The following is a 22,249-nucleotide window of genomic DNA, read 5'->3' on the forward strand; positions in this document are numbered from 1 at the left end:
TGCTGGGTCACTCTGGACTTGCAAACAGAGATGCACACGAGCCTCTGGAAACCAGCCTAAGCAGAGCAGCTCCCCACGGCTCAGCCTGTGGGATGTAACGTGGCCAGGGGCCAGCTCTGCCTGAAGCCTGGGAGGGCAGGATAAGCCTTCGGTGTAGCTCGGCCTGCAGGTGGGAAGTGGAGGAGCTGCAGGAAAGGGAATCTGGCAGGCCCCGAACAGCCCAATCAATACTTCCTGAGTGAAGGCCCCCGCTTTGGCATTTTGCTCTACTTCAAACCATGGTTAAGCTTCACCAGCTCAGATGACAGGAAGTCCGCAGAGCTACTACTTTTTCAGACTGTACTTCTGGTCACCCTGTGGGGACAGTACTCAGCAGCTTGAGGACAGTGGAAGGTGATCTGGCCACATCGGTCAAGATTACAAACCTTCTAATCTGGCAAGTCCATTTTGGGACTTTATTCTGTGGATACAGCCAAACCTGAATATAAAGAGAGATGAAAGGCCACATACTATAGCAAATTCCTGGGAACCACCTAAATGTCCACCAACGGAAGGCTCATACACGATGGTGCCTCCTGACACGGGCACACTACTATAATGTGGCTATTAAAAAAAAAAAAAAAAAGACTGAGGAAACTATGTACTGATACAGAATGCTCTCCAGCATCTATTAAGTGATAGCAGAACATGGAGAAGTGCATAACCCGGCAGAAGAAAAATGTATACCTGCACATGTGCTGTGTGTGCTAAGCCGCGTTAGTCGTGCCTGACTCTTTGCAACCCTATGGACTGTAGCCCACCAGGCTCCCCTGTCCATAGGATTCTCCAGGCAAGAACACAGGAGTGGGCTGCCACGCCTTTCCAAGCAATCTTCCTGACCCAGGGATCCAACTGCATCTCTTACGTCTCCTGAACTGGCTGGCAGGGGCTCCTTTACCACTAGTGCCGCCTGGGAAGCCTACTCTACGCATCTAACACTGGCAGGATAGACGAAGGATACACAAACAATGAATAATTGTGATGACCTATCAAGAGGGAAACGAAGGAGAGGGGGACAAAACTGAGAGCGAGATTTCTCAAGCAGTATTTTTCCAATCAAATATTTAATTACTCAAAACAGTAAACTAAAAAAATATGGCTATCACAAAAGGGCTAGCCCCTTCCCAAGTGTCAATGTCGGGGTCATGAGAAGGTCCCTAAAAGACATACCAGATGAGACTCCGGGGTAGGGGTCCCCCCAGGAGTCAGGGGCCAATGACCAGGCAGAGTGTCAGCAGTAAAGGATTAGCAAATACATTATAATATACATATAATGGATACTCGGAAACACAGAACAGTGAGGCAGCCTGGGTCGATGTACTAAGAGAACACCTGGTCCAGAATGTGGGCTACATTTGTTACCATGGTGATTAAACACACTATGTGTGTGTATTTCTTCTCATAAGCCAAGCGTGTCTCCGTGAGGACACCCCAGAAACGGGCTGAGGGGGCTGCTCTCAGGAGAGGAACTGGTGGCTGAGGGTAGAAGCTGAAGAGATATGCTTTTCACTGCACACTCCTCTGTATCTTTTGAATTGTGCTATGTGTATCAATACCTATTTACAAAAATAACCTATTCACAACATTCTTTATAAAAAGTACCCAATCACAAAAAACATTAAAAAGAAGTTACTAGAGACATAAAACACATTTATAAAGGGATATAAAAAGTTTGGGGAAATGTCCTTGAATAGTAAAAGTTAAGTATTTAAATACTTACTTTTTTTGCCGATTCTCTAAATTCAGTTCAGTTCAGCTCACTCGCTCAGTCGTGTCCGACTCTTTGCGACCCCATGAATTGCAGCACGCCAGGCCTCCCTGTCCATCACCAACTCCCGGAGCTCACTCAGACTCACGTCCATCAAGTCAGTGATGCTATCCAGCCATCTCATTCTCTGTCGTCCCCTTCTCCTCCTGCCCCCAATCCCTCCCAGCATCAGAGTCTTTTCCAATGAGTCAACTCTTCTCATGAGGTGGCCAAAGTACTGGAGTTTCAGCTTTAGCATCATTCCTTCCAAAGAAATCCCAGGGCTGATCTCATTCAGATTGGACTGGTTGGATCTCCTTGCAGTCCAAGGGACTCTCAAGAGTCTTCTCCAATACCACGGTTCAAAAGCATCAATTCTTCGGCGCTCAGCCTTCTTCACAGTCCAACTCTCACATCCATACATGACCACAGGAAAAACCATAGCCTTGACTAGACGAACCTTTGTTGGCAAGTAATGTCTCTGCTTTTGAATATGCTATCTAGGTTGGTCTATTTTTAAAAACATGATCCCAGTGAAAAGTCAAACAGGATTTTTTTCACTATTTAAGCAAATTCTAAAATTCATATGGAAAAATAAAAGTGCTCATACAGCCAAGACATTTTTGAAAAACATGAGGAAATATTATAAAATATTAAAACACATTAAAGCTACAGTATTAATTTCTCCCCTCACTTATTGTATCAGAACAAATTCTAGATGAACTATAAAAGTGAAAATAAAAGCTAAAAGTACTAGAAGTAATTAGAAGAAATATTTGAAATAGCTTTGGGCTTCCCGGGAGGCTCAGCGGTAAAGAATCTGCCTGGCAATGCAGGAGATGCAGGGTCAATCCCTGGGTCAGGAAGATCCCCTGGAGAAGGAAATGGCAACCCCTCCAGTATTCTTGCCTGGAAACTTCCATGGACAGAGGAGCCTGGCAGGCTATAGTCCATATGGTCACAAAGAGTCAGACGCGACTAAGCATGCACGCAAGCAAAATAACTTTATTGAGATATTACTCACCCACCTAAAGTGCACAATTCAATGACTTTTAGTATACTTAAAAAACCATCATCACTATAATTATCACCCCAGAAAGAAACTCCAAGCCTATCGGCAGTCACTCCCCGTCCTCCATGCCCCCAGCTCCTGGCAACCACTTTCCACCTCTGTGGATTTGCCTACTGTGGACAGTTCACATAAATGGAATCATACCATACATGGTCTTTTGTCTGTGGCTTCTGTCACTGAATGTGATTATCTTCAAGGTTCAACCACGCCGTAGGGCATAGCACACGTCACTCATTTTTATGGCTGAATAGTATCAATTATATGGATAGGCTACGTGATGTTTACCTCATCAGCTGATGAGCAATTGTGCCATTTCTGCTTTTTGGCTATTATAAACAATGTTGCTATAAGTGCTGGTGTACAAGTTTCACTTTTTAAATTCTCTTGGGTGTACACCCAGAAGTGGCATTGCTAGTCAAAGGATAATCCTATGTTTAATCATTTGAGGGACGGCAAGATGGTTGGTTTTCCAAGCGCTGCACCATTTTACACTCCTGCCAGCAGTGGGTGAAGTTTCCCATTCCTGCACATCGGTGTCAGCGCTTGTTCCTGCCGTGCCTTTATCACAGCCACACGGTGAGTGTGACGTGCCACCTCATGCACAGGGACCTGCATTTCCCTACCGAACGACTAATGATGCTGATCACTTGAGATTGTTCCTTAATGACTTGAGAGCAAGGAAATTTGTCTAAATAAGACACACAGCCCAAGAACAAGACACAGAGCCCACACATTTATGGACAACGTGAAAATTAAGGTCAACAGAGTAGACCTTAAAAGGTGGTAAAAAAAATTTTTGACTGTGTGAGGTGATGGATGTTAACTAATTATGGCGATTATTTTGTACATACAAATATCAAATCATTATGTTGTACAACTAAAACTAATATAGCAATTATATGATTATATGTCAATCATATCAACAGAAAAAAATACAAAATTTTAATGAATAAACAAAATCAATTAGCAATAACCACACTTTAAAAAAATTTAAGTCAGTGGGCAAACACACTAGAGACAAAAAAGTCTGAAACAATGGCAGAGGGCTAGTTTTCTTAATAAAACAAGAGCACTGACAGATCTACAAGGAGAAGGCCAAGTGCAAGAGAAGAATGGCAATTCACAGAAGAGAGAAACATCAACAGCTCTGAATCATAGAGAAGGATGCATTACCACACTCGTAACTAAAAAACTGCCTCTTCAAACAAGATAGAAGACTTCCCTGGTGGTCCAGTGGTTACGAATCCACCTGCCAATGCAAGGGACGCGGGTGTGATCCCGGGAGGGACACGCCATGGGGCAACTAAGGTGGCACGCTGCAACTCCGGAAGCCCGCGATCCACAAGAGAAGCCAGCGCACTGAGACGCCTGCACACACCTCAAGAGGAACCCGCGCTGCACAGCTCAAGAAAAGCCTGAACACAGCAATGAAGATGCAGCACGGCCAAAACGAAACACTTTTTTTTTAAATAAGTAAAACCAGTAACATTTTCACTATCAGACTGACAAACATTTATAAAGTACTGCTGTGCTGGCACTGGTGAAGGGTAAAAAACTGTTGGCAGTGACTTAAAAAAAAAAAGGAATGAAGCTAGCAAACAACCTAAAGGTCCATCAGGAGAGGGTTAAGTGAAGAAAAAGAAATGCAAAAAGGCAAAATGGATGTCTGAGGAGGCCTTACAAATAGCTGTGAAAAGAAGAGAAGTGAAAGGCAAAGGAGCAAAGGAAAGATACACCCATCTGAATGCAGAGTTCCAAAGAATAGCAAGGAGAGATAAGAAAGCCTTCCTCAGTGATCAATGCAAAGAAATAGAGGAAAACAACAGAATGGGAAAGACTAGAGATTCTCTTCAAGAAAATGAGATACCAAGGGAATATTTCATGCAAAGATGGGCTCAATAAGGGACAGAAAGGGTACAGACTTAACAGAAGCAGAAGATATTAAGGACAGGTGACAAGAATACACAGAAGAACTGTACAAAAAAGATCTTCATGACCCAGATAATCACGATGGTGTGATCACTCACCTAGAGCCAGACATCCTGGAATGCGAAGTCAAGTGGGCCTTAGGAAGCATCACTACGAACAAAGCTAGTGGAGGTGATGGAATTCCAGTTGAGCTATTTCAAATCCTAAAAGATGACGCTGTGAAAGTGCTGCACTCAATATGCCAGCAAATTGGAAAACTCAGCAGTGACCACAGGACTGGAAAATGTCAGTTTTCATTCCAATCCCAAAGAAAGGCAATGCCAAAGATGCTCAAACTACTGCACAATTGCACTCATCTCACACGCTAGCAAAGTAATGCTCTAAATTCTCCAAGCCAGGCTTCAACAGTATGAGAACCTTGAACTTCCAGATCTTCAACCTGGATTCAGAAAAGGCAGAGAAACCAGATATCAAATTGCCAAAACCTGTTGGATCATCGAAAACGCAAAAGAATTCCAGAAAAACATCTATTTCTGCTTTATTGACTATGCCAAAGCCTTTGACTACATCACAACAAACTGTGGAAAATTCTTCAAGAGACGGAAATACCAGACCACCTGACCTGTCTCCTGAGAAATCTGTATGCAGGTCAGGAAGCAACAGTTAGAACTGGACATGGAACAACACACTGGTTCCAAATCAGGAAAGGAGTACATCAACAATGTATATTGTCACCCTGCTTATTTAACTTCTATGCAGAGTAATTATGAGAAACGCAGGGCTGGAAGAAGCACAAGCTGGAATCAAGATTGCCGGGAGAAATATCAATAACCTCAGATACGCAGATGACACCACCCTTATGGCAGAAAACAAAGAAGAACTAAAGAGCCTCTTGATGAAAGTGAAAGAGGAGAGTGAAAAAGTTGGGTTAAACCTCAACATTCAGAAAACTAAGATCATGGCATCCGGTCTCATCACTTCATGGCAAATAGATGGGGAAGAAATGGAAACAGTGAAAGACTTTATTTTGGGGGGCTCCGAAATCACTGCAGATGGTGACTGCAGGCTTGAAATTAAAAGAGGCTGCTCCTTGGAAGAAAAGTTATGACCAACCTAGACAGCATATTAAAAAGCAGAGACATTACTTAGCCAACAAAGGCCTGTCTAGTCAAAGCTATGGTTTTTCCAGTGGTCATGCAGGGATGTGAGAGTTGGACTATAAAGAAAGCTGAGCACCAAAGAATTGATGCTTTTGAACTGTGGTGTTGGAGAAGACTCTTGAGAGTCCCTTGAACTGCAAGGAGATCCAACCAGTCAATCATAAAGAAAATCAGTCCTGAATATTCATTGGAAGGACTGATGCTGAAGCTGAAACTCCAGTATTTTGGTCACCTGATGTGAAGAACTGGCTCATTGGAAAAGACCCTGATGCTGGGAAAGATTGAAGGTGGGAGGAGAAGGGGACGACAGAGGATGAGACGGTTGGATGGCATCACCGACTCAACGGACATGAGTTTGAGGAAACTCTGGGAGTTGCTGATGGACAGGGAGGCCTGGTGTGCTGCAGTCCATGGGGTCGCAGAGTCGGACACAACTGAGCGACTGAACTGACTGAAGTGAAGGAAAGGGCGCCACATGGTGGCCCCAGGGCTCTGGGCATCAAGACCCAGCAAGCGCACAGTGGGAGGGGCTGAGTGCACAGGGTCCTGCCCAGGGCAGCCCCTCTTCTTTCCTGAGGGAAGCGGGGTGTGGACAAACCTTTGCCACACAGACTTTTTTTCAAGCCACTGCGCAGTGAGCTGAGAGTCCAGACGGAAGATTTTTCATTGTTCCAGGCTGTGATGGAAAACATCACTACCTTCTCACTAATAAAAACAGAAAGCAGTTTTCTCAGGACACTGCTATGACGTTAGCTTGAACTCTAACTCCATACCTCCTCTTACCAACTGCCCGCATCTTCCCTGTGCAGTTGAGGAAAATGGCGAGACGCTAACCCCCTTGCTCAAGAGTACCCCTAGCACGGCCCTGGCCGCCCGGCTGTCCCCCGGGCTGTCTCCCTGCTTCGCCAGCCCAGTCCTGTCTCAGGGCCCTGGCCTCGATTGCTCCCTCTGCTTGGAACGTCCTTTCCCAGACACCTTCACCTCCTCCCAGGCTTTGCTTACATGCCACCCTGCTCGTGAGGCCCCCCGCGACTGCCCCTCCTACTGGGATCCCCTTCCCACTCTGCTCTCTTCACGGGGCTTATCGTGTGACATCCCCATAGCGCGTTCCCGTCCGCGCTGACCGCACTCCAGGGCAGCACTGCAGAGGCCAAGACTCCTGCCCATCTCGTCTCCTGGGTGCCCACAGCACCCGGGCAGTCCCAGGCCCACTGCAGGCACTGTGGGGGTGTGTGCAGAACTGATGCTGCCACACTGCAGGGCACATGCTGCAGTGGCCGTGACAGTCTGAGGTCACAGGCCCTGGATAAACACGCACCGTTTCCTCGGACGGTACAGCCACAGGACACTGTTTCTCAGAATGCAGGTCAAGACTGCTGGCTATGAAGCCAATTCAGTGAGCTAGGTCAGAATTTTTGTTTGTTTAATGAAACAGAAAGTAAAAGAATGCATAGGGCTTCCCCGGTGGCTCAGTGGTAAAGAATCTGCCTGCTAATGAATGAGACACAGGTTCGATCCCTGATATGGGAAGATCCCCCTGCCTCAGAGCACGTGAACCCGTGAGCCACACCCACTGAAGCCCGCTGGCCCTAGAGCCTGCGCTCCGCAACAAGAGAAGCTACCGCCGTGAGCAATCTGTGCACCCCAACCAGAGAGGAGCCCCCGCTCGCTGCAACTAGAAAAAAGCCCACAGAGCAGTGAAGACCCACCACGACCAATAAATAAATAAATAAAACTATAATAAAAAATTTTTAAAAAGAACACAAAGATAATACGGTTAAGTATTTACAAAACTCTTTCAGCTAAGTATGTACATGTATTTGTACAGGTCATGATATGAATGCATTTCTTACTGGGAAAACGTGACAAAAACGTTTGAAATTCACTCATCTAATATCAACCTAATATTTCTAAGTTAAAGCTTCAGATTCTATAAAAAGAAAAATTAATAAATTTACTTGTAAAGTTTAAAATTCTGCAAACTAAAGGTACTTCCACATCAAAGAGAAGGAGAATTAACCCTCTCCCAAAAAGGGAAAATACAATACTGGAAAAAACGAAGTTCTTTGGAATGCAGCCTCAGGCTTTTTTTCCATAACACCGCCAACTATTTTACCACAGTTTTATGCTTTATGTTCGTAACCATGAAATTCTCTGCTTTTCAGTAAGTTGGTTTGGATGGTTCCATTATCTCTCAAATTTCACCAGATATCTCAGGTTAGCTATTCACAACTGAATTTTGTTTCTTAAGTTCTGTAACCACTTGAGGTAAGTCCTGTTTAAAGTGTATCAATATTCTAGACAGAAAACTCTTCACTTTCTATGTATATATCAAATAAAGATTTCTTTCCTTTAAAATTTTCTAGTTCTTATCTCTAGCACTCCTGAATATTTTCACTATTTCTTACTGTTTCATGAGCTGTTCTGCTGCTGCTGCTAAGTCACCTCAGTCGTGTCCGACTCTGTGCAACCCCATAGACAGCAGCCCACCAGGCTTCCCCGTCCCTGGGATTCTCCAGGCAAGAACACTGGAGTGGGTTGCCATTTCCTTCTCCAATGCATGAAGGTGAAAAGTGTAAGTGAAGTCGCTCAGTCGTGTCCAACTCTAGCGACCCCATGGACTGCAGCCCACCAGGCTCCTCTGTCCATGGGATTTTCCAGGCAAGAGTACTGGAGTGGGGTGCCATTGCCTTCTCCGATGACCTGTTCTAATCATTCACTACTAAGCAATACTAACACTATCAAGAAACATCAACTCCTGAATCCAAAGAAACATAACAAAACCAAAAGGGAAGGGCATTTCTGAACGGCCAAAATACAACACATAAAATCCACATACTGAGCTTCAGTTAAACAAGAATATCCTGTTCCCACCTAGAATTCTCCTCTCCTTTAAAAAAAAAAAAATTTGCTAACAAATTTTTGATGTAGCTTTCCAACCCTCACCTGAAAACGGAGAGTAGCAGGGAACACAGCTCCAGAGGCCTGGCAAGTTCAAAAGAGTAACAGAGGCTAAAAACAGAAACACTCAGGACGCAGTTTCAGTGTGGGACGTTTTACAGAGGAGTTGTCACAGCCCAGCGGTCCTGCAGGGGTCTGTGTGTTACAACAGAAGACACTAAATTAACATTCACAATGACCCTGAAAATATCAAAGAAAGATTCTGTTATGCTGTGATTAAGTCTTTTAGAAAAACTTCTCATCACAAAGGTTGAAATGAAATGTTTTACTACTCTACAAGTAAGTTTCATGGAAAATCCCCCCAGGACGCCACTCTGAAAATGCTGGGATGTCGGTGTGTGCAAACTTCAGAAGGAGCACAGGACATGCTTTGCTCACTCCACCTTCCCAGCACATGCCCGCCACCTCCCTACCCTGGCTCTTTAGGAAGACCCGCACCAACTATTCTGTCCTCAACAGTGTTGCTGTATGTGTGCGTGCGCGCATGCATGTAGTCACGCACAACTCTTTTTGACCCCCTGGACTGTAGCCTGCTCGCCAGGTTCCTCTTGTCCATGGGATTCTCCACGACAAGAATACTGGAGTGGGTTGCCATTTTCTACTCCAGGGGATCTTCCTGACCCAGGGATCGAACCCAGGTCTGCTTCTCCTGCATTGGAAGGTGAATTCTTTACCACTGCGCCACCTTCTTTACCACAGCTTGTTCCTTTCAAATATGGTATTCATTTTGGCTATCTCAAAATTAATTCTTAATATCCTAATCACGTTTCTTGATTATACAGCTGTTAAATAACAGCCATTCTTTCAAAATTAGTTACACCCACGACTCAGGTACTCCTAAATTCAATTTACCTGATCTCTGAGCAACAAAAATCAGGTGGAAATAATGTGCCCAAGTAGATACTGGCTCTCCAAGCTACAACTTTCATCACCTTTAATTTCTAGTGGCTTTAGCAGATATAACCAGTGATAGCAGAAACATCTGGAAATCTACCTTTACTAAGTGCTACAGAACTACAGGTAAATCTCTGTGTGGACTAAGCAACCAGCAGCTTCCTAGCAAAACGCTAGTGTTCTGTACCAAGAGTGATTAGAGCGTGTTTGAGAAAAATTCTAGGGGACTTCCCTGGTGGCCCAGTGGCTAAGACTTCGCACTCCAACGCAGGGAGCTGGGGACTTCCCCAGGCTGGGGAATGTCACATGCTGCAACTAAGTCCACGTGCCACAGTGAAGACCCAGTGCAGTCAAAATAAATAATTAAATTTTTCAAAAAGAAAGAAAAAATATCTAGCTGCTGCACTGAAGGTACCAAGAATGCAGGAGAGGAAAATCCTCTGGCTTTGAACTTGAGCATCTCACCTCAGAGTGAAGTGGACACATTTTCACGGATCCTGAGCTGGTATCCCGGTTTGAGAGGAGCACCAACAGTCTCTGAAACAGTCCCTCCTCTGTCCCGTTATAACCTGGTATTTTGACACTGGGGGGCGAGAACTGTTCATTTTCCCTTCAGTGGTTACTCGCCACCCCGACTTCCCACCTCCTGCAGCCTGAAGCCGTATGCCCAGGAGAAGCAAGAAGCTTGGGGATCCTCCTTCGTAGTTCTGATCAATTCCTCCGCCAGAAACTAATTAGGTCTTTGCTCGTCTATTACATTTGGGTTGGTCTGCTCTTCTGCAGGACAGTGCAGACCACTCGGGCCCCTCATCCTAACCAAGTGCCCCATGGACTAAAGACCGCCTGGCGCCTCTGGACAGCAGGCCACAGATCCCTCCTCTGTCTACAGGCTTCTCTGGTGCTGGCTCTAAGCCCCAGCACCCTATACAGATGGTACTGCCATTCAGAGTTTAAGCAGTTAACCATCAAAACCTTTATCGTCATGTTAAATTAGCCACACACACAGCTGCTTTACTGAGAGAGGGAAATTTGGCAAGTGACTCCCCACATTCTGAAAACAGCCTGGAACTCCAGAAGTCTACCTGAACTCTTGTGAAGAAAAATGCCAATGCCAGGCAAGGCTCTAGATGGTAGAGAATAGAAAAGTTAACTTAAGCACCAACCGTTCTTACTGTGGCTGCCTCACAGTCTTGTTTTGGCAATGCCAACCAAAAGAGTAAGAATGATACAGGATTTCCTGGTGGTCCAGTGGTTAAGAATCCACCTGCCAATGCACGGGACACAGGTTCGATTCCTGTCCAGGAAGATCCCACATGCCACGGAGCAACTAAACCCCTGCACCACAATTACTGAAACTGCACACTTAAAACCTCCACAAGAGAAGCCACCACAGTGAGAAGTCCTCGCTCACCGCAACTCGAGAAAGCCCGCCCCCCGCAATAAAGACCCAGCGCTACCGAAGTAAATAAATAATAAATTTTAGAAAAAGAATGGTACAAAGAATGAATTATAAACACACATGATCAGAACATCTTAGAACATGAGGAGTAAAAAGAAAAGAAAATCTCTTTCTTTCTCTCCCAAGGGCAGCGGGGTGGAGAGACAAGTCAGCTACCAAAAAACACAAGAATCAAACTGACAAGACTGCTCCCCTTTAATGAAGATGCTAGAAGACAATAGAGAACTATCAGTCTTTGAAGGAAATTATTTTGACCTGGAATGCAATACCCATCCAAACTACAAGTATGAGGGAAAAATAAAAATAATTTTAGACACGGTGGGGCTTTAAGAATATACAACCCATTGTCTTGTTCTGCAAAACTAACACAAGGGTATACTCTGGTAAAACAGGAAATAAACACCAAAAGAAGGAAGGTGTTGGATACAAGTAACAGTAATAAAAACTACAGCTGTCTTATCTGTTAATGTATGATATTTTCAAAAATCATTGTTTAAAAAAAGAGACTGCAACCTTTTAAACTCAGGTAACAGAAAAAGCTGTAAAACAGACGAAAACACCCATGCAAATATAAGTTAAACAAGATATAATACAAGTTAGGAAAAGAGCTAATACCCAGTGCTAGAGAAGATGCTTTGCTATAGGTGGTTTCGTTCCCAGCTAATGGAAATATAAATTGCTTAAGCCTTTTTGGACAGTAATTTGGCAACATCAGGTAACATTTTAAATATGCACACGCTGTGAACCATCAATTCTAAAATTCTAATTCTGTAATTCTAAATAAATGCCATGCATGGTCACAAAGATTAAATACTCGCCCATTCTAAATAGCACCGTAATGACCAGAGCAAAAAAAAAAAAAAAAAAACCACCAAAACAACCCAAAACCCGCCAATCAAACCAAACCCTCGGAAATCATCTTTATAACGTCCGCCAACAGCACAACGTTAAGTAAACGATGATACGTAGTCCGTAACACAGAATACTACGCGGCCTTGTAAAGTCGTAAACTGATACATACAAACAGAAAACATGTATAAGCCATCCTGGAGCTTAAAAAAAAAAATCTGTAGCACAAAGCATAAACGGTTTAGGCCTTTTTACGTAAAAATCGTTAGATGTGTGTATTTATACGTGTGTAACTGTTTGTGTGCAGAACCAGGAAGGAACGCCAAGACGTTCACGCGCCGTGACTTCCGAGTGGGGAGTGAGAGAAGGGACTGCGGTCATGGGTTTTTTTCCAACATTGATTTGAGCACCTCCCAATTTCAAGCCCTGGGTTACGGAGGTCAACAACCCCAGAGTCCGGGGCTGCGCGAGGGCCCGGGGCCGGTTTTCTGGTTCGCCGCCGCGCGCCGGGCCGAGCGGGCCCTCAGGTGTGTCGATGGGACAAGGGGCCCTTCCACTTGGGGGAGGGGAGGAACCGAGCGCAGCCCGCTGCCAGCGCACACGCGCCCTTTGGTTTCAACTCCCCGAACCTGCCGGCGGCCTCTCCGCCTCAACCCGGCCTGACCAGCCTCTACTGTAGGCAGTCACGCGGGCACGGGCTCAACCCCGTCACCTCCGGAGAAACCCGCAGCTCGGGCCGAGTCAGGTGCCCCCAGGACGCACCGAGCGCTCAGCGTTCGCCGCGCGCTGGGAGCATAAGCCTCACAGAACCTCCCGCGCCGCATGAGGGAGAGCCGCCACCGCGCGTCCCACAGAGAATAGGGGCTGTGGGGACCCGGAGGCTCCGCGGGTCCCCGCCCCCGCTCACCTCCCACCCGCCCTTGTCCGGTCGCCCTCACCTCCGCAGGCAGCCGCCAGCGCCGGCGCCCGGAGGCGGCGGCCCCACAGCAGCAGCGTCCGCAGCTCCCGAGCCATGTCGTTCCTCCGGCGTCCTGGACAGCCACGCGCGCCGGGGGCGGGGGCGGGGCGGGGCTTTCTCCGGGCGCGGCGCGGTGACGTCACGGCGCGCGCCCGGGTGCCCGTCCGCCGTCTGCGCCGGCGGGTGGGCGGGACCCTCTGTGGCTCGGGAGCGGCCGGCCCGCGCGGGGACAGTCGGGCCTGGGGGCGGGACCCCCACGACCTTGTGTCGCGTTGTCAAGGGCGACGGCCGTTCGCGCGGGGCCGCCCGGGCAATAGCCCGCAACTGGGCCTCCGTATGTGCGTCCCAGAAACCGGGTGCAGATATTCGCACCCTCCGCGAACAGCGTGAAAAAGCGGCTCCGCGGCAGAAGCAGCTAACATCTTCGGGGTCTTTGTCCCCGGCCTCTGGTCCAGACTGCTGGAAGTCAGTCTCTTCCAACCAAGTCAGGCCAGATAGCTAAAAAGTGTGAAAAAGGAGAATTTCGGGCTTGGCTTGCTTACACCAAAACTCTGGAGCCAAGGCCCACCAGCAAAACTGGGCTTATGCATTCATTCCAATTCTCTTGCCCTCCTGGAGGTGAATTTGGTTGCGGATTCGGACCGTCAACGTCACAGAGCTCCAAGCCACGTAAAACGCAGATTTCTCTGGCAACGCCTGAAGTGGGGCTCAGGCGGCCCCCTGATGACTGAGGTACACTGAAGACTGGCTGCCACAAACGAGTGGTAAATAACTGCACAGAAACGAGTTGAGATTGTGACAGGATCTGCAAAGGACAGGAGCTGGGAGAGTGTCCTCCAGTGGGGCCTGGACGTAGCTGAGGCCGCGCGGGAGGGGATGTGACGGGGAATACTTAACACGAGGAAGGTGTCAAGCATGATTGCCAAGTTCCAGGCTTAAGCAGCTGAGAAGGGGAACCTTGAAGAGGTAGGCCCATCTGGATGGAAGAGCCGGAGGTTGCTCACCTGGAGACTCCAGCAGCCTCCTCACTGACACCGCCGCCCCGCCCCCCCCACCCCCCGCCCCCATTCTCTGCACAGCCACTGATGGTAGACTCCTCAGTCAGGGCACTCCAAGGATTTCCCTGCACATAATCAATTCCAAAATCCTCCCTCAGCCTCAGTCCTGCATAACCTGACCCCTGCCTGATCCCTCCCTCGCTACACTCCAGACACACAGCTAGTCCCAGACATAGGGTTCCCAGGAAGTCACTGAACGGAGGGGTCTCAGCCTCACATTTCATGTGTTGTTCACTCCACTCAGGCAACCATCTCTGGTAAGTGCTGACACATTGGTCGATGGGGCAATAGATCTAGCCTGGGGAGCCCTCTTATTACAGAAAGAGAAAGTGGTATTTAGCAAAGGGAGGAGGGAAACCTAGGCTTCAGTTGGTGGTGGGGATGGGGTGGGGGGGGGTGGGCCGGCCTCTGCCAAGACAGGCGGGACCCAGGGCAAAGTTATTGGGTTCCAGACACACCTACCAGGCCCCTCTGTCCTCTCTTGGCCTGTGGCCTTCAGAGACATACCCTTAGTCACAGATCTTTGTGATACTGAGTCCTCTGGTAACCCAGGGAACTGTGGCTTTTTAAAGTGCCCAGGGATCCAAGCCAGTCTTGAGGAGGTCATGATCAGATTTCAGGCCCTACGCAAATAAGAAAAGTGGAAGAAGGAAAAGAATGAGTAGAGGCAGAGGTACTTGAGTTGAATCGATGGAGACCGGTGGGGAGTCGCTTGGGGAGAGCAGAGAGAGAAATGGAGGGAGTGGCAGGCAGAGGGAGACCCCTCGATCTCTCTATCATTGTGGCCACTGTGAGGCTGCTCACTCCTTTCACAGAAGTCACTGCCTTCTCCTAGGGGTAAGCTGAGGGCCATGAAAAATGCCCACTGCATTTTTATTCAATACAATAGCCAGAAGGTGAGAGCAACCCAAGTGTCCATTGATTGATGAATGGGTAAACAAAATATGCTCTATACGTACAGTGGAATATTATTCAGACAAGAAGGAAATTCTGACATACGCTCCCATCCATCAGTAAGAATCAAGATGCTAGCAAGATCCCGGATAATTTATCTGCACGCACGTTAAGCTTGAGATGGAAGCACTGTCCCTCGGGACACACGGCACTAGAGGATCGCGTGTTTCCTCAACAGTGGAACGGCCTGCGATCCTCGACCTGACGGAGAGACCAGCTGGACCCATCTTTGAACCTTGCCTCACTTGTCGCTGCTCAGGAGCCAATCAATAAACATTTCCTGAGTGGACAGACCCGGTGCTTCTCTGAACATCAGCTGGAGGCAGCAGGCGTGCTCATTCCCAGGGGAAAGGGTCTGCGGCTCGATGCCACCCACTGCCCGCTTCCCACATGAGGACCCCTCCTCCTCGCCCAGGAAACCACAGCTCAGAACTCAAGTATCTGGAGGGCGGGGAACAGTGAGAAGCAGCCCCCCAGGAACCCGATAGTCCCCTGTGCTCTCGAGGGTGGAGACCTGACTCTCACGGGTGATCCCGTTTCTGGTGGCTGAGCTCCTGTCAGCTCTGAGTGCCTCCTGAGTGGCCCCCTGGGCCCCCCTGCTCTTTTCTCTACATCTCTTGGCTTTGGGAGCACAGCTGCGGTGCTGGCATCTGATCCCCAGGACTCTCCCTCTCCGTGCAGTGGCATGAGGCAGCCCTCTTCTGTGGCCTTACCCCTAGTCTTCTGTGGCCCCAACCCTGTGCCCAGGTGTGAGGGGAGCCTGCATGGGCTCAGAAAGGACCCCACAGGCCCCTTGCCATCCTTTCCGGGAGTATCCTCTCTCTGGACAGTTTCCTGAATGACTTGTGGGACGCAGGGCCCTCACCTCACTTGCAACATTCCCTAAATATGACCACCTTCCTCGAGGACCCTTTATTGGATCTATATCATCAATCTGCTTATATATCACCACTATAAAAAGTTTACAAGCCATGGGGACCCATGATCAGACATTAAACCCCTTTCCACACGTAAGCGCTCTCTAGGCATCAGGTGGGAGGTGGGTCAGGGGTCATCTACACCGGGAGCTGGAAGCTGTGGCTACTCTCATTGACTGACACTGTCATCCTTTCTTCTCTGGTGCCAAAGTAGCCACATGGTCCTTTGTGAGGACCTGTGACCACCTACCACTGCCAGTGATGCTCAAGAGGCTATGCTGTACCACAGTGTCCGTCTCGCCAGGGTACCCCAGAGCTCACAGCGAACCTGTGGAATAGAAGCCGTGCGGGGCGGAGGTGGGGGAGGGGATGGTCATAGGACTATTCTCAAGGCTGGAGGAAAAGCTCCTTTCCAGCACAAGGCGCGAGTCTGACTGGGGCCCACGTCCGCCCTGGGTGCTCATGAATTCAGGCCAGATGCTGCCTCTGTTCTCCCACCTTACAGAGGGGCGGACACACATCTGAACAGCACTTGTTACCTAGTGTTGCTACTTTTCACAAGGCTGGGAAGGCAGAGGGGCTTGCTCACGGCCAAGGGAACTCCCACCCCGAGGTCTCTTCCTGATCCCGACACCTGAACCGCTTCCTCGGGGTGTTCTGTCAGTGCCCTTTGAATCCTTCAGTTTAGTGAAGTAATTTCAGTCATGATATAGTCACTGGATCCAAGTCCATCCTCTATATAGAGGCAAGAGCTCCTTGAAGGCACCACTTGCACCACCAGCTCCTTGTCAGTTTCTCAGCCTTGTCTGTGTCAGCCTGGGTGCTACTCAGGTTAGTATCTAACGACCGACGGTTCCCATGCTCTTGACTTTGAGTAACACAGTGTGGCTTCGTGATCCCAGGCGGATGCTGACCCCAGCCCCACCCGCTCCTGCATATACACACAGCGTCTACTTCCCAACACTGGCCTTGGGTCAAGGGCTTCCTGGCTGCCCCCCATACTCGGTTTTGCTTCTTCAGGGTAGCTTTCTTTGGCCATGCTGCACAGCTTGCAGTTTCTTAGCTCTAACCAGGGATCAAATGTATGCCCCCTGCAGCGGACATGGGGAGCCCTAACCACTGACCAGGTAATTGCCAAAAGTAGCTTATTTTCTCACGTAGTTCTAAAAGCATATTTTGGCTCAAATAAAATTTTTGGTTCCACTTAACAGCAATCAAAAGAAAGTTACATGTCTTCAGACTGAGATATTAGAAGGCTTTTCACCTTTTGTTACCCAGATATTGCAGCCAACTCCTCTTTTTAACAAGCTAAATTCTCAAAAACATAAACACATGACTAGACAAAATCAACTGAACCCCTATATCTTATGACTTGGCTGCTAAGCTAATTCTCAGGGTCATTAGCCAACTGGAACCATCTTTGAATCCAAGCAGTTTTACCAGCTTTTATTATAAACACCAGCACATTTCAAGTTTCCTCTTTTTGATTACAAATATAGGGCTTTTATCTTCTTTTAAGTAGACAGCACGTGAGATACCGTGTCAGGGCTTTCCGGCTCACACAGAAACTTCCTTGTGCCAAGTGCCGGGTTAGCATCCGGACCACACCCTTGGCCGCATCCTTTGGCAACAAGATTGCATGGGACTTCCAAGAGGATGAGGTCAGTACAGAACTTTGGACTCCAGGATGACCTAAAAGAGACTCCCCACTGGCCAGATTAAAGGGCTGTGCATCTGGAGTGTGGGCCTGAAGCTGCTTCTCCAGGGCCCAGAAGGCCCACACTTCTTGTGTGAACACAGACAGCCCAGGGCGCTCTCATCGCTGTAGAAGGCTGCAGAACCAGGGAGAGGGGCTGGAGCAGGGATGGCATGTGGCCTTGGGTCTGGCCTTGTTTCTCTCTGGCGATGGGTGGGGCTGGATGGTGGAGAAGATGGTAGTCTGAAGACTTACCTGACTAGATGTACAATATTAGAACAAGATTCAAAGCTGTGTCACAACTCAGTTCTTAAGAGAGTTTCCTCAAATTTACACTCTCAACTCACATTATTTTGGAAATATTTCTATGAATTCAGGGCCAAAAGGAGAGCTATTTGGGCCATGATTTCCAAGTTGAACATCATGACCCTAGACCTAGACCCCCATGGTTGGGGGCCGAGGGAATGGGAGGCAGGGCGGGACTACGCAGACCAGAGAAGGCACTTCAGCTCTCCTGCTGGTGGCCCTCTTCTGAGATGTCATTTCTACAGTGCTCAGGACCTTGCGTGTCACCCCCTCAGTAAGGACCCCTGGAACCGGAGCAGAGATAGGGGAAGGACCGGGTGGTGGCCAAGTGCAAGCGTCGCTCGAAGCTGGAGGCCTCTTCTCATCACGGTGGGGCTGGCATTCAGTGCTCTGCGCCGTGCCCCCAGCGGCCCCCAGAGCAGCCCCTCATGTGGGCAAGGGTGGGCCGGCGCCCCGTCTGCCCAGCCCAGCCCAGGGGGCCGTGATGGCATCCTCCCTTGCTAAGCCAGGGTGAGGGGCGGGCCGCAGACTCCCTCCAGTCCCCAGGACACCCTCTGCAGGAGCTCTGGGACTGGCAGGTAGGAACTGGGGTGTGGTGGGGGTGGGGGTGGCTAGGACGGGGAGTGGACGGGAGACAAAGTGCTGCTTCAGGCCCACTGGTGCCCCCAGCTCTGGCTGGGGCTCTTCTGTTGGCAGCCAAGCAGGACCTGCGGGGCCCCAGCCGAGCCCAGCTGCTCCCCCAACAGCCGGCAGGACCACAGCCCCCGCCTCTCCTCCGTGAGCAAACAGAACCATGTCTTACAAAGAACAGACTCCAAAAATATATATAAATAAATAAAAACCTTAAACATTCTTACAGGAATCTTAAAGAACAGAATACATGTTAAAAACTTCAGTAATTTATATCAATTTTAAGCGGTACTTTATATACAATGGGGGGAAAAAAAACACATGCATAGTCCAAATACAATGTTGAAAACAGCATTTTCATAACAAAAGACCCCGAACACGAAGTGTTAATACCATGTACATGAATTCAAGGACCACCCTTCTTTTTGTCTGTTGCACACAGTTTATTTAACAATATGATATAAGAAATGAGTTGGTGCTTTACCATTCTATACAGTGATTGGATCTTCTTGAATTTTCTTATTTATAGTAATTATAGCGCTTGCATGATTTACACGAGAATTGCTTTTCCTCATTTCAAGTTTCACATAGAAGAAAGAAAAGAATGCTTCTTCTCTATTAACATTAGCATGGTCTAAGAGAGTGATCATCCCTATTTTTTGTCTAAAACCAGTTTTATCAGAGAAACAAAGCAACAATTTCTACATCTGCAAGACAAGAGTTTGGCTTAAGCCAGTATGTATAGATAGACGTGTGTGTGGGTGTGTACGTGTGTGCACGCAGGAGCCAATCCCTAGCGTCCAGGGTAATACTTGGAGACGCCCACAGAGTTCACTATAGAAAAAATCTTCCCGCAACGTCTGAAAGTTACCGGGATACATTATAAGCTTGCATTATTTCAGGAATCAGTTTCTGAATATTATTTTTTTTCTTCTCACTTTTAAACATAAATGTTTAAAGTCTTGAAAATACAAATAAAAAATATGAATATAATGAACTTGTTTTTCCCGTTAAAAAAAGGCATGAGTCACCAGCAATGACGACAAAAGAATCCAAACAAAACCCCCCTCCCCCCAAAACAAAAAACAAAAACGAAAAAACAAAAACAAAAAAGAGAGAGAAGAGAGAGAGAGACCAGATATTTAAATCAACTGGTTTTTAACAAAAAAATATATTCTTTGTATTGTTTCTTTAAACAGCAATCTACCCTTCCATGGCTTGGAAGTAGCAGTTCCATCTAGGAATAAAAAGAGCCCAGATGCCTGGATTTCAGTACAAAAGGTCCAAGAACATGAAAGGGGAAAAAAAAAAAGTGATGCTCTCACAATGCTACAAACCCTCCACAAACTTTTCTAGGGTGTCTCCCGTGGTGTCGCCGACCAGGGACAGCTCACTGGACAACGCACTCCGGTTAGGGGTGTTCAGCTGCGGGAGCATTGCACTCTGTTCGGGGTTCCCCAAGTGTCCCTGATCTATGGAGCTGGCCATGGTGACTGCGAGTCCTGGGTGGGGGGAACCAGTCTGGGGCGAGACGTGGTGCGGTGAAGGCTGGGGCTGTATCCGTGGCGACGGGCTGGAATGTGGAGGCTGGGACTGGGGCCGCGGAGACTGGACAGGGGCCGGAGACCGCACCTGGCTACTGAGGGATGTGGCCATCTGCTGGCCGGGGAGGTGCGAGGCCTGAGGCTGTCCTGAGAGCATGTGCTGCTGGGGGCTCATGGGGTTCGGCTGGCCCGGGGACCCCATCTGCTGCTTCATCTGCTGCTGCTGCAGAATCCGCTGCTGCAGGGCCTGCTGGATGTTGGGGGTGCTGTCTGCGCCCAGCCCGGGCTGCCCCATCTGGCCGAGCTGCCCCATCTGAGCCGCCATCGGGCCCATGGCGCTGCCCTGCATGGGGAGGTGCTGCTGCATCCGCTGCTGCGGCATGGCAGGGGGGTAGCCCGCGGGGCCTGGGGGCTGCTGGAACTGGCTGTGCCCTGCCATGCCCCCGGCCATGCCGGCGCTGCCCTGCTGCTGCTGCTGTTGCTGCTGCTGCTGCTGCTGCTGCTGCTGCAGGAGCTGCCTCCTCAGCATCTCTCGGTACTGCGGGTTCATACTCGCCATGCTGGGGTTGTGGCCCGGGTTCATGATGTTCAGGGCTTGGCCCTGGGGGTTCAGGCCACCCATGGCCTGCTGCTGCGGAGGCACGCCAGGCCGCGGCCCGCTGGCTTGCATGGCGTTCAGGTTCTGCAGGCCGGGCTGCTGGTGCAGGCCGGGCTGGGCCTGGAGGCCAGGCTGTGGCTGCAGGCCGGGCTGGCTGGCCACGTACTTGGCCGTGCGCTGTTTGATGAAAGCTGCCATCAGCTGAGGGTTGGACTTGAGGATGTTGAGCACCTGCTGCTGCTGCTGCGGGGAGCTGGGCGACTTCAGGGTCCGCAGCAGGTCCTGGAGGGCGCCGGGCGAGATGCTCCGGGGCGGCTGCACACCGGACATCCGGGGCCCGGCCACGGCTGGCTGGGCCTGCATGGACATCACGGGCCGGGGCATGCCCGGCATCGGCTGCTGCTGGGGGATGGGCGCCTGCTGCCACTGCCCGGCTGGCAGGGTGGGCACGACGGGCCCGCTGACCTGGCCGGGCCGGGGAACGTTCAGGCCCACGGGGGCCATCTGGCTCACCGGGGTCACCATGCCCGTGCGCCCCGGGGGCATGCCGTTGTTGATGTTCACCCGGTACAGGTGCTGCTGCTGCTGGGCCTCCCGCTCGATCTGCCGGGCCGCCTCCACCGCCGCGGGTGGGGGCTGGGCGGGGGGCGGCGGGGCGGGCACCTGGTTGGTGGGCTTCCCGGTGGACACCGTCGTGGGTGGCTGAGTCCGGGCCACGCTGGGGAAGCCGGCTGGTGACATGCTCACAGGCGAGGGCTGGGGCTGGGCGGGGGGCTGCGGCGTCTGGGGCGTGCTGGGCTGCTGCGTGGGGGTCCCGGGCGGCGCTGAGGTAGGGGAAGGCAGGCTCTGCTGAGGCACGTTGCGGGTGTTCATGGTGGCCATCCGCCGGCGCATGAGCTGGGCCTGCTGCAGGCGGTGCTGGATCTGCTGCTGGCGGAGCTTGTGTTTGATGTTGAGGCAGAAGGGCACGGGGCACTTGTTTTCTTGGCAGTGTTTGGCGTGGTAGCAGCAGAGGGCAATGAGCTGCTTGCACACCGGGCAGCCGCCGTTGGTCTTGCGCTTGCAGCCCTTGGTGTGCTGCACCACCCGCTTCATCTTCTGGCAGGATGGCAGTGAGCAGTTGGCGTTGCGGCACTGGCAGGCGTGCACCAGCGACTGGATGCAGCGCTGGATGCTCAGGCGCCGCGACTCCTGGGGGCTCTTGGACTGCGGCTCGCCCTGGCTGCCGCCCTCGTCGTCGAGGCCCAGCCCCCACTTCACCATCTTGTGGGTGTGGCTCTTCGTGTTGTAGCAGTTGATGCAGAGGTCGTAGTCCTGCGGGCGAGGACAGGGGACAAGTCAGCACGCAGCCACAACCAGCAGCCCTGGCACCCAGTCCCTCAATGAGAGGCTCAAAGATGCCGAACACGTCTGCTCCCCAGAGCCTCCCTCCTGGGAACACCTGCACCCCAGAAAGCTCCGGAGGCCACTGCCCCAGC

General features: G+C 49.9%; 3 protein-coding genes and 1 long non-coding RNA gene across 4 annotated transcripts in view; 1 reads left to right on the forward strand and 3 right to left on the reverse strand.

Moving 5' to 3' along the window:
• The window catches only part of LOC139179692 (putative uncharacterized protein FLJ46204), a 29,575-nt gene extending 16,533 nt beyond the window's left edge, over positions 1-13,042 (reverse strand). The window contains exon 1 of the mRNA XM_070779542.1: positions 1,760-13,042. The gene's annotated coding sequence lies outside the window, so the exon portion shown is untranslated. The remainder of the gene's footprint in view (positions 1-1,759) is intronic.
• TRAP1 (TNF receptor associated protein 1) overlaps positions 1-13,175 on the reverse strand; it is a 49,058-nt gene extending 35,883 nt beyond the window's left edge. The window contains exon 1 of the mRNA XM_019987611.2: positions 13,049-13,175. Within this exon, the coding sequence (XP_019843170.1) occupies positions 13,049-13,124 (76 nt within the window). The 5' untranslated portion in view covers positions 13,125-13,175. The remainder of the gene's footprint in view (positions 1-13,048) is intronic.
• An 89-nt stretch (positions 13,176-13,264) lies between these two features.
• Positions 13,265-19,197, forward strand: LOC109578350 (uncharacterized). Its single transcript, XR_002183674.2, has 2 exons — positions 13,265-14,034; positions 15,141-19,197. It is a non-coding gene; the product is annotated as an uncharacterized lncRNA (long non-coding RNA).
• The window catches only part of CREBBP (CREB binding protein), a 119,013-nt gene continuing 115,642 nt past the window's right edge, over positions 18,879-22,249 (reverse strand). The window contains exon 31 of the mRNA XM_019987443.2: positions 18,879-22,085. Within this exon, the coding sequence (XP_019843002.2) occupies positions 19,959-22,085 (2,127 nt within the window). The 3' untranslated portion in view covers positions 18,879-19,958. The remainder of the gene's footprint in view (positions 22,086-22,249) is intronic.

The sequence above is a fragment of the Bos indicus genome, chromosome 25 (genome assembly GCF_029378745.1).
Source record: "Bos indicus isolate NIAB-ARS_2022 breed Sahiwal x Tharparkar chromosome 25, NIAB-ARS_B.indTharparkar_mat_pri_1.0, whole genome shotgun sequence".
Lineage (NCBI taxonomy): Eukaryota > Metazoa > Chordata > Mammalia > Artiodactyla > Bovidae > Bos > Bos indicus.